Genomic DNA, 13,896 nt, shown 5'->3' on the forward strand with positions numbered 1-13,896 from the left:
CAGATCTCTTTAAATAGAGATTATTCACCATTAACTTAACCCAAATGAGTAATTACAGCTTCTTAAGATTGTGACATTGTCTGTGCAATGACCACATAACTAATAAAGGACCATTCAACAACAGGAATGCTTTGAAACATTGGAATCTTAAAGAAGTTATAATATTTTAACTTTTCACTTGCAGAACAATTGAAACTTGAGAGGGATTTCAACCATTACAATTACCTGGGCCAGGAATCGGCAGAAGTCAATGGGATAGATGATGCTGCCAACTTCAGAACAGTAAAGGTAAGATGTGAATGATCGGGTTAAATTCCATGGCTTCCTTTGGTTGAATCATTATGACCTGATTACATGAGGATTCCATTGAGATTATGTGCAGTGCCATCCCGCAGTCTCACTGAAGCCTTCAGATGAGTTGTGGGGACAAACTCAGGAACAAGGTTTCAGGAAACCATCTATGTTTTAGATATATTCGAATGATATTCATCTGAGTGTATGCATATTCTCCTATGTCATTACATACAATAATTAGATGAATCTGGCCACTTTCTACAACCAGGTTACTGTTTCGCCCAAACTTTATTTTCTTGCTTTCTCAGATCTCTTCTTTTTTATTTCATAATCCACAAAGCCAAATGATTAAAAAATTTAGCTTGAATTTATAAAATCCCACTCGCCCTCATTCTCTCAATCTCTAATCTGAGTGCTAATGTTTGTGTGTGCACATGAATGTTCCCCTACCCCCCCTGCTCTTGCCCTAGCCATCTCCCTCGCCTTGTCCCCAATCCCTCCCTCTCTCTCCCTCTCCCGCTCCTCCCGCTCCTCCCGCTCCTCCCCCTCTCCCGCTCTCCCGCTCCTCCCCCTCTCCCCTCTCTCCCGCTCTCCCCCTCTATCCCTCTCTTGATTAAGATTGTGACCAAGATACTTTTCCTTGTGTGGATGAAAAAGGAAAATTCCAATTAAATTTAGGCGGAGTCCTCTCTCCAGCTTGCATGGTAAATTCAATGCATTGACGGAGTGGACAAATCCAGTTTCTTTCTATAGCCTCATCTAAGGTTTCTGCTTAAACAGGATGAGATAATCTTGAGTGGGCCAGAGCCATTTTGGGAAGAATTCTATGGAGCTGGAGAGTATGAAGTAGCTCGAACCTGAAACAGCAAGCTGAAGGCAAACAGGCTTCACCAGCAGCTAAATGCCTCAAACTTAAATCATTCCTGTAGCCTGTTGGTGTCAATTTCTACGTGCTTTGTAGCTGCATTCTGATCACCCCCTGAATACAATGGTACAAACAACAATAATGAATCATTAATTTCTTAGGGAGGGTGTTTGTAACGAACACGTCTTTTTCAATTGCACTAACTTGCAGATGTTGTGTGTGTGTTTATGCACCAGCAGGTGATGTAAGCAGATTGAACTGGTTTAGACCTGCTCTTGTTTTTACTGATAAAGCTGCATGAAAATTGTAAGATGTCTGTCCTGATTAATCGGGGAAATCACAACGTGATACCAGAAACAGATTTTAGGTCATCACATGGACCTTGCTGGTTCCAGCCATGTTAGTTGTCAGTTTGGTAAAATTAGTGTTTAATTCTCTGGAGCTCAGAGCTACAGGCAATATTGTTTTAAACAAGACCCCATCTTTCTTCCCGTGTATACGGGTGAAAATGTAATGGCAATAGTTAACTCAGCCCATCTGCTAACACTTGTAATTACTCTGGAGTCTAAAGAAAAATAAATTAGATTAAAGTTGCTTCTGATTGATCTAGTGGAAGTGAAAGTAATGATCGTAGAATATCACAGTCGACCGTCTGGAGCAGCAAGTCTGCGCAACCTGTTTTGTTGCTTCCACCCTTTTATTCATCTCCATGTTCATCCGTATTGGAGGCCACTCGTGAATCTGTACCACCACCTTCTTCTTTCCCTCTACTTAGGCAGTCCCTCAGAGTCTAGACCAACTTGCTTCTATTTCAGTCTTGAGAGATGGAGGATACTGGTGCATGATTTCTTTTAACATGGGATAGTTGTAACATGCCAGCCATCACATGGAATGAATAGAGTAAAAGGTTTTGGCCCAGTGGCGAGGATGTTCAAGATGACTGGACATCAGGCTCTGCTGCACAAAGCTATTGCATGCGCATACACATGAACACACGCACACAAAGTCGCACACAGACACACACACACACACTCGCACTCAGACACACATGCATGCATGCACACACACCCACAGACAATGCTGGGGTAACTCAGCGGGACAGGCAGCATCTCTGGAGAGAAGGAATGGGTGACGTTTCGGATCGAGGCCCTTCTTCAGACTGAAAGTCACGGGAAAGGGAAATGAGAGATGTAGGCGATGGTGTAGAGAGATATAAAACAAATGAATGAAAGATATGCAAAAAAGTAACGATGATAAATCAAACAAGCCATTGCTTGCTGTTTGCTAGGTGAAAACGAAAAGCTGGTGTGAATATGTTTTCACTTTTCAGTACATTTCATGTTTATCCTCTTTTCTTGCCATCCTGCTGTCTAAGCTGTAACAATTTAGGAGGAGGAGCAGTCTGAAGAAGGGTCTCGACCCGAAACGTCATCCATTCCTTCTCTCCAGAGATGCTGCCTGTCCCGCTGAGTTACTCCAGCTTTTTGTGTCTATCTGCCATTTAGGAGCATCTGGCTTTGGTTGCCATCTGCTTACCCTTTGCAAGCCCTTGCACAGATATACGTATATATGCAGTTTCCTGTTTAATGGTTGGCCCAATACCTTTTTTACACATCAGTCTTGAACTCTTATCTGCCCTGGGCAGACCTTTGTTCAAGTGGCTGAAATTAGCTTGTGCCTACCAATTAATTTTTATTCCATTGATCCCTTTGTTGCTTCTTATCTAATCTGAACTGTCAAGAGAGTTTAATTGTCCTGTGTGCTGACAAAGGAACAATGAAATTCTTACTTGCAGCAATTTATTTATTTGATACAGATGAATGAATATAAATCATACGATACACGAGTAGATCAGGTAGTGCAAAATGCAGGGTGCAGAATATAGTATTACAGCTGCAGAGGAAGTGCAGATAAAAAAATACAGGTGCCATAACAAGGTCGGTTGGAAGATTGTGAAGTCATCCCCAGCACACGAGTGGTGTGTTCAATAATCTGATAACAGTGGGGAAGAAGCTGTTCTTCAATCAGATGGTACATACTTTCTAGCTTTTGTACCTTCTGCGTGACGGGAGAGGGGAGAACAGAGAATGACTGGGCTGTGAGTGGTCCTCGCTGGCTGTGTGAAGGGTTGGGGGGGGGCAAGGGGTTGTGTGATCAACTGGACTGCGTCCACAACTCTCTTCAAATTCTGCGGGTCTTGGGCAGAGCAGTTCCATGCACAGCTGAGCTGCATCCAGATGGATCCAGGTGCATTTACATGGCTTTCCTCATTGTTCAGATAGCACACTGATTATATCCTCTCAACACAAGCTCAGCTACAGTCCTTGAAGTTGAGTTGTGTAAAATGGATAGCAAGAGTGTTGTCAATTCCTTCTCCAATCCCTTGCTATTTTTCCTGCAAACCTTCCCTGATCTGGCTCCTTTTGCTTCCACACAGAATGCTTTACACCATGTAATTTACGACCGTATAAAAGACTGCTTGTAAAATAAACACTTGTGTTGAAGACCCACGAGGAAAATGCAGTTGGCGCTTCCAATTCTCATATTACAAAGCACAGTTGATGGAGCTACCATCGTTCAAGTTCAACTATAGTTCATAGAATTGACTCTTTAAAATATACCTAACACTGATATTTTTTCTCCATCAAATCTTTTCCATATTTTCTCTTCTAAAGGTAATGTGAGCCTCCAACAGAAGTACAGCTGAATACATAATGTAAACAGGTAGAAAGGTTCCAACTCTCCATTTATCAATATTCGGATTGCTCTAATTTTTTTAATTAACACAAGGATAAATTAATATGATTTAATATTGGGCCGTGGGTGACACAGTGGCGTAGCAATAGAGCTACTGCCTTACAGCACCAGAGACCCCGGTTTCAATCCTGACTATGGGTGCTGTCTGTACGGAGTTTGTACATTCTCCCCGTGATTTGCGTGGGGTTTTCTCCGAGATCTTTGCTTTCCTCCTGATTTCCAAAGACGTACAGGTTTGTAGGTTAATTGGCTTGGTATAAATATAAAATTGTCCCTCGTGTGTGTGTAGGGTAGTGTTAATGTGTGGGGATCGCTGGTCGGTGTAAACTCACCGGGCCTATTTCTGCGCTGTATCTCTAAACCAAAATTTATTTTATTTCTGCCACCTAAATTCCTTTAAAAATTCTAGGAATTCATAAATCATTCAGCACACAGGGAAGTCATGAGGCCTGGTATGATCATAGCTGGTGTGACCCTTTGACAAACATTCCAATAGTTCTGATCCCTGTTCTTTTGCCTCATAGAACTGCCTGTTGTGCAATGCCCAGAGATTTCAGTCTGATGTAACATGTAGATACTTGAACACCATGGTCTTTCTACCTTTAGCAATATATGCTATTGGTTAATGTTTCATTTATTGGGGGTAAGGTTATGGAAACTGCAGGAATCTGTATCCAGGCACAATGTTAGTAGTGATGGGTGCAAGTTTGTGCATAGAAAAACGAAATACTACTTAATGTGAGACTCCTAAATTTTATTGTTATCCTCCAAACTTTTATTTTGTAGAAGAATTGTTACTTAATATAAATGTGACTTCCCATGGCATGGTTGATAAGGGTATTTTATCCTTTGCACGCAGCTGGTCAAATATGTGACTAAAAGTCAACAAATAAGTGTTGCCGAACCAGAAATAAACTCTAATACGATGGAGTCTATGCAAAGTTCAACCACATATAATATGTTCTCTGGGGACTTGTTGGCTGAATTAATTGTAGTTTGTTTGCAGTATTTACTGGGGTTTTTTTTGTTGTTTGCTTCTTTACATTGGATTATACAGGTTTTGAGTATGAACTCATCTTTGGAGAGATTGGTGACGCCAACACAACAACTTTTTGCCAGTAACAAAACATGTTGAACCGCATTGATTCAGAGAAAGGCTATGGAAACTGTAGGAATTTTGTTGGGGCTCAGTGTTAGTAACGGAGGGTGAGAGCAACGATGAGTTTGTGATAAGTAAATCGGAACAATACATAAATTAAGGAAGTCTCTTTTAAATGTTGTTGTTGTTGATAGAGATCACATAAGAAACAGAAAGTTAGAAGCAGATGTCACAAGAGGAAAGGACGACAAATAGTATGTTGGCTTTTATTGCAGGATACTGTAGATGAACTACAAACGTATTAAAGTCCGTACACAACTTACCCTCAGCTGTACTCTCAGATCTAACAGCCGGTGTACAGAGATAAATCCCTCCAATGCTAACACCCTGCTGACTGACACTGTTTTATGGAGAGAAGGCAACTTTATGAGCTTTGCCATGGCCGGTGATCAGACTTGATTTAATATTTTGCACGTTTTGTGTGGAAACAAAATAGGTGGTGAAACTTTAACAAAGACAATAGACAACAGGTGCAGAAGTAGGCCATTCGGCCCTTTGAACCAGCACTGCCATTCACTGTGATCATGGCTGATCATCAACAATCAGTACCCAGTTCCTGCCTTCTCCCCATATACCCTCACTCCTCTATCTTTAAAAGACCTCTCTCACTCTCTCTTGAAAGCCTCCAGAGAATTGGCCTCCACTGCCTTCTGAGGTGGAGGTGAGGAGTGTATAATAGAAAAGAAGATGAGTAAGTGCAGGGGACCTTATGAAATTCATGCTGGGGTTCCCAAGATATGGACAGCGCGTGATCTTGTGGAGCAGGAGGGGAACGGTTTATCTCCTCTACATGTGCTGAATATTAGGAAAGGGGAAATCCAGCAAAAGACATTGCTCTGGTCTCTATCTCTTGATCTTTGGAAGGTAAGAAACTGCGTGCAAGCAGAATTGAATGTAAGAAACATTACCACATGGAGCGCTGAGACACACACCATTTAAACTTAAGCAAGATAAGTAGTTGGCGAGAAAGGAATGGAAGGATGCTATCATATTACCTTATGACATAAAGGAGACCATTCAACCTATCGAGTATGATCAGTTCTATCAAATTGGGGGGTAACTGGAACACCCAAGGGAAATCCATGGAGTCACTGGGAGATTACAAATATGCTACACAAATAGCACTGGAGATCAGGATCAAATGTTCTCCCCCTTGCGCCATTATCTTTGCATGGAATTAAATGTAGTTTGGTGGGAGGGTGTTCAACATTGTAGAACTTGTGTAATTCCATGTAAGGTTAATGCATGAAGTGTGTTTCTCCTGGTATCTTAGTATAGAGATACAGCGTGGAAACAGGCCCTTCGGCCCACCGAGCCCTCACCGACCAGCGGTCCCTGCACATTAACACACACTAGGGACAATTTACACTTATACCAAGCCAATTAACTTGTAAACCTGTGTGCCTTTGGAATGCTTTGGTGAATAATTGTCTCTCAGCATGTAAATATGGTCTTGCGATTTCAGATCCACCCATCACCCCTCCTCACCCCATGACCTGCATTGGCAATTCTCCTCCTAAAACCATTTAGTTAATGATGGAAGGCTGCAGTTGATGTTAGTTTGAGAATTGCGACAAACTGAAGAGATGGGGTTGAGTTTAAGCTGGACCTCTTCGGGAACAATAAGTATGGGGGAGGGAGATACAGGCATGGTGGGGGTGGGAGTGGGGGAAGCAACAGAGTGACTCCAACCTTTGCAGAAAGTAGATACAGAACACTTAAAAATTCATGTGATTAGGCAAAAGCAATGCTGTTTTATGAAAATAAAATTGATTTTGAGAAATTTATGAATCAAACATATTCATCACATCCATCAATCCTCAATGTCCATTGTATCGTTTGCTACTCACAGAAATTTGGAAGTGATAACTATAAACTAAAATTTAACCCTTGATAACTATACCATTTCCTGCAAATGTCCCTGCACTCCCATTTCTACCCAGGAATAATATTTTCTTTCAAAAAATATTGTTACCATCTAAAAGAAAAAACGCAAGGTTGTGTTTTCATCAAAGAGGAGTCTATCCTGTTCCAAATTTAAACTGAAGATCGACACAAAATGCTGGAGTAACTCAGCGGGACAGGCAGCATCTCTGGAGAGACGGAATGGGTGACGTTTCGGGTTGAGACCCTTCTTCAGACTGATGTCAATGGAGTGGGCGGGACAGAGATAGAATGTGGGAGAACTGGGAAGGGGGAAGGGATGGAAAGAGAGGAAAAGCAAGGGCTACTTGAAGTTAGAGAAGTCAATGTTCATACTGCTGGGGTGTAGACCACCCGAGCAAAATATGAGGTGCTGTTCCTCCAATTTGCACTGGGCCTCACTCTGACAATGGATGAGACCCAGGACAGAAAGGTCAGTGTGGGGATGGGAGGGGGGGTTAAAGTGTTTAGCAACTGGGAGATCAACCTCCTGCTCTCTAATTCTTTCCTACACCAAATTTAAACTGATAGCACTTGTGAAAATGCAAGATATAATATTAGTTGTGATTAATAAAAGGGAATTGAGATACATTTGTAATTTGTTGTATTTGTGATAAGAGAATCCTTTGACACTACATACTGGTAATGCTTTTCAAACTCAAGCAGTGCAGTAAAATAGTCCCAAGTCTCAGACATCCAGAAATACCATCTGGGAGAGTGAGCAATGTGTAAGATCAGTGGCTTTCATCGGTGCTGGTTGTACATTAACTTTTTGATCTCTGAAAATGTATTGAATTAAGTTTGTCTGACCAGCAGCAGAAGCTATTGTTGCCAGGTGCACGACTAATTTGTTCGCACCAGGATTTTTAGGACATTTTTAAATGAGTCTGGGGAGTTAACATCTGGAAGTTAAATACAGGGACTGCATTAGTACTGTCTGAAGTGTACATCTGTTTGGCACATTTAATCATTAGGAATTATAAGCACGGCAAAAATGAGGACATGCCCGCATTAAGTCCTCCAGAATGTATCATTTTCTAGGGTTGTTACAAGTGCAAAGAACAGCTTTTGAACTTTTGATGCATGACTAGAGATGATTGTTATGGCCCTTGCTTCAGAAGCTTCTGACAGCTCTCCTTCCCTCTGCATGTTGTTCCCCTCTCCCGCAGAACGCCATGCAGATTGTCGGCTTCATGGATGACGAGGCAGAGTCGGTCCTAGCAGTGGTGGCTGCCGTGTTGAAGCTGGGAAACATCGAGTTCAAGCCGGAGTCCCGAGTCAATGGCATGGACGAGAGCCGAATCCAAGACAAAAATGGTACGAGGGATGTCAGTGGAGCGTCGGAGGTTGAGGGGGAGACTTGATACAAAGTATATAAAATGATGAGAAGCATAGATGGGGAAGACCGTCAGAACATATATTCCAGGGTGTAAATATACAACACTAGAGGGCCTAGGGAGAAGGTGAGAGGAAAAAGTATAATGGAGAAGATGTATGGGGCATGTTTTTTACACAGAAAGTGGTCGGTGCCTGGATCATATTGCCATAGGTGGTGGTGGAAGCAGATACGATAGTGGCATCTAAGAGGCTGTTAGATAGGCACATGGAAGAGCAGGGAATAGAGGGCTTAAGAAGGAATTACAGATGCTGGAAAATCGAAGGTACAGAAAAATGCTGGAGAAACTCAGCGGGTGCAGCCGAGTTTCTCCAGCATGTTTGTGTACCAGGGAATAGAGGGCTATGGATCACAGACAGATGAGATTAGTTTAACTTGGCATCATGTTTGGTACAAATATTGTGGGCCAACGGGCCTTCTCCTCGGCTGTACTGTCCTATGTTCTGTGAATATTGCTCTCCTAGATGCAGTGACATCAGCAGCACATATTATGCTGTTGTGAATGTAAAAGTCCTCTCTGAACATAGAGAACTCTTGGAGGGTATTATGCAGAACTTAGTTAATGGGATTCTACCTTTTGAGTTTGCAAACTCTCATTCACTGAGTTTTACTGGAATTGAGCCATGTCAGCGACATCGCAGTCAAGATAAAATGATCTCTGGAGTTTCTGGGCAGGGGTAAATGTGACTTATTGGTTCATCATACAGAGGGTGGTTGTATATGGAATGAGCTGCCTTTCGCTTTCGACACAGAGGGTAGTGGGTATATGGAACAAGCTGCCAGAGGAAGTAATTGAAGCAGATTTGATATCAACATTTAAAAGGCATTTGGATGGATACATGGACAGGAAGGGTTTATAGAGATGTGGGCCAAATGCAGGTAATTGAGACTAGCTTAGATGGGTCACCTTGGTCTTTGACACTATCATAAAGCAAATTTGACAGCAGTGACAGAAAATTCCATCTCCCAGCACATTCCTATCCGAGCTACCAGTAAAGTCATTGTGGAAAGTGGCAGCCTGCAGTGGTGGGATCATGCTTTGACCATGATCCAAAATCTGCACGTGGGCCAGAGGAACAAGACCTGCTTCGACATTGCACACAATGAAATAGGGAAGTACATGAGCAATAGAACAGAGGAAATATATTCAAAAAACTGGAGTAATCAGCGGGTCAGACAGCATCTCTGGAGAAAAGGAATAGGTGACACTTTGGGTCGAGACCCTTCTTAGATCCTTCAGATTCATAGACCCTTTAGATTTAAGTCTTGAGTCTGAAGAAGGGCCTCCACCCGAAATGTCTGGAGATGTTGTCTAACTCGTTGAGTCCTTAACACCTTATTGTGTCTTTCTTCAGTTTAAACCAGCATCTGCAGTTCTTTCCCACACAGAGGAAATATATTCCACATTCACAAATTATGGAAACTTCTGAACAGTTTTTTTTTTTTTGGTTAAATCTGACACCAGCCGATAATGCTTAATGTGAAGTTTGATAAGGCTGTTAAAGTGAGCATTTGAGCCCAAGGTCAAAGTGGCATCTTGGTAAAATGAGTGAGTAAATCTATTCCAACATGATCTGTCTCAGCAATTCCAGTGTTGTCGTCACTCACTTGTTTTATGTGCAGGGCTGAAGGAGATCTGTGAGCTGCTTGGACAGGATCAGGCTGTGCTGGAGAGAGCCTTCAGTTTCCGAACTGTGGAGGCAAAACAAGAGAAAGTTTCAACAACACTTAATGTGGCCCAGGTAATTGTGTCAGCGTGTGTCCGAATACCGGTCAAACTACACTCACGATAGTTCTAAACAACATAAACATAACCAGCTGTTTAGGAACACTGATTTTTTTAACTGGCAGTTTTGGCTCAGACGGATTCAAGGGATATGGGGAGGGAAGCAGAAGGAAGGGGGGACTTGATGAGGTCTTTTTGATAATCTTGAGAATAGGGAAGATTCAAACAAGAGGAGACCGTGATCATATTGAATGGATATGGATGAGAAGGGAATGGAGGGTTATGGTATGAGTGCTGGCTCGAGTTGGGCCGAATGGCTTCATCCATTTTCCAATGTTTCTATGTTAACATTCTGTAGAATTTTATCAGAAAGATAATCAAACAAAAATAGACACAAAGAGGTCCTTCTGCAGTTGTACAGGGCCCTAGTGAGATCACACCTGGAGTATTGTGTGTAGTTTTGGTCCCCTAATTTGAGGATGGACATTCTTGCTATTGAGGGAATGCAGTGTAGGTTTACAAGGTTAATTCCCGGGATGACGGGACTGTCATATGCTGAGAGAATGGAGCGCCTGGGCTTGTATACTCTGGAATTTCAAAGGATGAGAGGGTATCTTATTGAAACATGTAAGATTATTAAGGGTTTGGACACACGAGAGGCAGGAAACATGTTCCCGATGTTGGGGGAGTCCAGATCCAGGGGCCACAGTTTAAGAATAAGGGATAAGCCATTTAGAACAGAGATGAGGAAACACTTTTTCACACAGAGTTGTAAGTCTGTGGAATTCTCTGCCTCAGGCCGGTTCTCTGGATACTTTCAAGAGAGAACTAGACAGGGCTCTTAAAGAATGCGGAGTCAGGGGATATGGGGAGAAGGCAGGAAGGGGTACTGATTGTGGATGATCAGCCATGATCACATGGAATGGCGGTGCTGGCTCGAAGGGCCGAATGTCCTACTCCTGCACCTATTGTCTATTGTCTATTGAAACACTGGACAAGAACAAACCCTGGGTAAAATGGATGGTGGATGAAGGAATTTACCGGGAGATATTTCAGTAGTTCCAGATGGTCAAAAGTAATGGTGTGTTGTGGGAGGGGAATGTAGAATAGATTATACAGACTGTGGTAAATTCAGGGGAATGTGGGTATGGGGCAGGAATTGCAGAGTGAGAAGAACTTTAAGAAGAATAAAGGGGGCAAGCCTTTGTGGAGCAAGAACAAGGAGAGCACTTGGAGGAACTCAGCAAGTTTGGCAACGTCAGTGGAGGGAAATGGAAAGATGGTGTTTCAGGTCACCACCCCTCATCTGAACTGAAAGAGCAGAGCAGCAACAGTATAACCAGGTGGGGGAAGGGTGGGCAAGCGCTAGCAAGTGATGGAGTACTTCAGTAAGGAGAGGTTGTTTGGCAAATAGCAGCCATGTGTGGGAGTGAAAGGTGGTGATAGTGAAAGAGGCTGGGAGATGATAAGCAAAAATCCTCCGCTCCAGGATCTTTGATGATAAGTAGAGAACAAAAGGCTACAGATTCAGGAACCTCGCTCGCAACTGCATTGCAGGCATATGGACGCAGGCAATGTACAAACATTATAAATGATTATACATTATCCACGACAGGGAACAGAAAAAGACTGCAAAAACAAGACATTAGTGTCAAAATGCAATTGAAGAACAAGTCCATGATAGTGCAAAAAGTAGTCTGTAGTGTTCCATTCTGGAGGTAGGATTAGGATTTGTGCAGGTCATTTCAGGAACCTGTTGGTTATAGGAAAATAGTTGTTCCTGAACCAGGTATGTATGTGCCTTTAAGTACCTGTAGCTCCTGCCCGGTGGGAGCATTGAGGAGGGGGGCTTGTCCGGATGGTGGGTGTCCTAGATGATAGAAGCCACCTTCTTGAGACAGCATCTCATGTAGATGCTGCTGATATTGGGTAGAGCAGTGCCTATGATGGATCAGGCTGTGTCCACCATTCTCTTCAGCCTCTTGTATTCCTGTGTGTGGGATTTGCCTACCAGGTCATGATGAAGCTGGCCAGGATACTTTTCACAGTCTCATCTGCAAAAGATTGTTAGAGTATTAGGTGATGGGCCGAAACTCTATGCAGTGAATTGAACAGAATGAGGGGGTGGTGGTGAATGGGAAAAAACAAAGGGAGGGGTGGGGGTGAGAAAATGTTGGGGGAGGGGTTCCAGTGGGAGTAGTGTCTGGGTTTCTGGGTACATTACACAGGCCAGACTATGGCATTTTGGATCATTTGTCTTGGAGGGTATAGCAATAGGCAAAACCAGAGGGAACAAAGCGCAGCTGAGAACTGATGGGCCGAATGGACTAATTCTCCTCCTATCACTTATGAATTTATGAACGTCTGCTGCAAAACTACTGGGAGAGGGATGGTAGAATACATGGTAGAATACACTGACAGAAATAGATACACTTTGGGGAGGAGAGGATTTAAGGTGAGCTATTCATTTTGAGAATGTTGCCAGGAATGGATGTGGAAACAGTGGAAGGTTTGAAGATAATGGCTTTAGGGAACCCATTAATTCCAAATAATGGAAATTAGCGCATAACCCAGGTCACAAAGTTGGACATTCTGACCAATGAACAACAGAAGATGTTGGGAGGAGATTGAGAAGTTGATATGGGTGTTACATGTGGAAGCTGATCTTAAATCATCAGTTGATCTTGCCAAGGACCAGCATGTAGATTAGGAAGAGGGTGCATGGATCGATGCTTAAAATGTCCAGAAATAGCAGGTAGCATTGTTGGAATTGCACTCATTATAATGCGTTGGACAATGGGGGAGAAGCTTGAAGGCAAATGGGACTGACCTTGGTAAAGATTGACAAGGACAGGAAATGCACCATGATTACCCGCATAGAGGGGTTCATTTGCATCATTTGGATCAGCTGTTCCACTGCTCCAACAGCAGCAAGAAGGTGACAGAGCAGAAATGAACATGGGGAAGTTAGATTTGGACAAAAGTTAAAAAGGATGAAAATGGACCGGCAAACACGCTGCAAGGGTTACAATGTCAGGCCAGGAATTTGAATGCAACGGGACTGCATTTGAGAAGGAACCATTAATAATGTCAGCTGGTAAAAGGCCAAGGAAATGAAGTCAGCTGATCAGGAATTTATCGTGAATGGAGGGAAGGATGCAGTAGGTGATTGCGTAGACAAAACCAGCTCGGCGGCTTTCCAAAGTGAGATGTGAGGAAGTGATATTGTTTCCCATTATGTTCACATTCGAGACTTGGGAACCTGGTCCAAACAAGAACTACAAAGAAAATTCCCAAGTTTTAGTCATTAAGAGATCCCACACATGTCGTCAGGGACGGAAGGGGCAGAGGAAAGGGATTTAGGATGACATAGTGGGGAAAGGAAGCTGGTGATATTCTGGTCTTGTGCTGTTCTGGCAGAGCAGTGAGAATTGTTGAATGAGGTAGCGAGCCCTTGGCAGTCTATAGATATTTAAATACCAGTGTCCAACCCTGTTTCTCCTCCACCTTTTCAGGCTTACTATGCACGTGATGCATTGGCCAAAAATCTGTACAACCGATTGTTCACTTGGCTTGTGAACAGGATCAATGGCAGCATTAAGGTACTGGCTCGTGTTCCTTTACGGTGCATGCAAACAGACGAGTATCAATTTTACGAAATAAAATAGCTGATAATATTTAAATATTCTTTTCAAGGAAGTTGAATATGAAGGGTTTACTTTCTGAGTGTGATGTCGGCTCAGTCATCAATTGAAAGGTTTCACAGGTTTGCATTG

The 13,896-nt window shown here is 42.8% G+C and overlaps 1 protein-coding gene across 3 annotated transcripts in view; it reads left to right on the plus strand.

The window, feature by feature from the left end:
- The window catches only part of myo1b (myosin IB), a 259,411-nt gene that overhangs the window by 168,988 nt on the left and 76,527 nt on the right, over positions 1-13,896 (plus strand). For all 3 annotated transcript variants that reach the window (XM_055637781.1, XM_055637782.1, XM_055637783.1), the window contains exons 9-12: positions 185-288; positions 8,168-8,315; positions 10,018-10,136; positions 13,636-13,722. In XM_055637781.1, coding sequence (XP_055493756.1) covers positions 185-288; positions 8,168-8,315; positions 10,018-10,136; positions 13,636-13,722 — 458 coding nt within the window. The remainder of the gene's footprint in view (positions 1-184; positions 289-8,167; positions 8,316-10,017; positions 10,137-13,635; positions 13,723-13,896) is intronic.

The sequence above is a fragment of the Leucoraja erinacea genome, chromosome 7 (genome assembly GCF_028641065.1).
Source record: "Leucoraja erinacea ecotype New England chromosome 7, Leri_hhj_1, whole genome shotgun sequence".
Taxonomy (NCBI): domain Eukaryota; kingdom Metazoa; phylum Chordata; class Chondrichthyes; order Rajiformes; family Rajidae; genus Leucoraja; species Leucoraja erinaceus.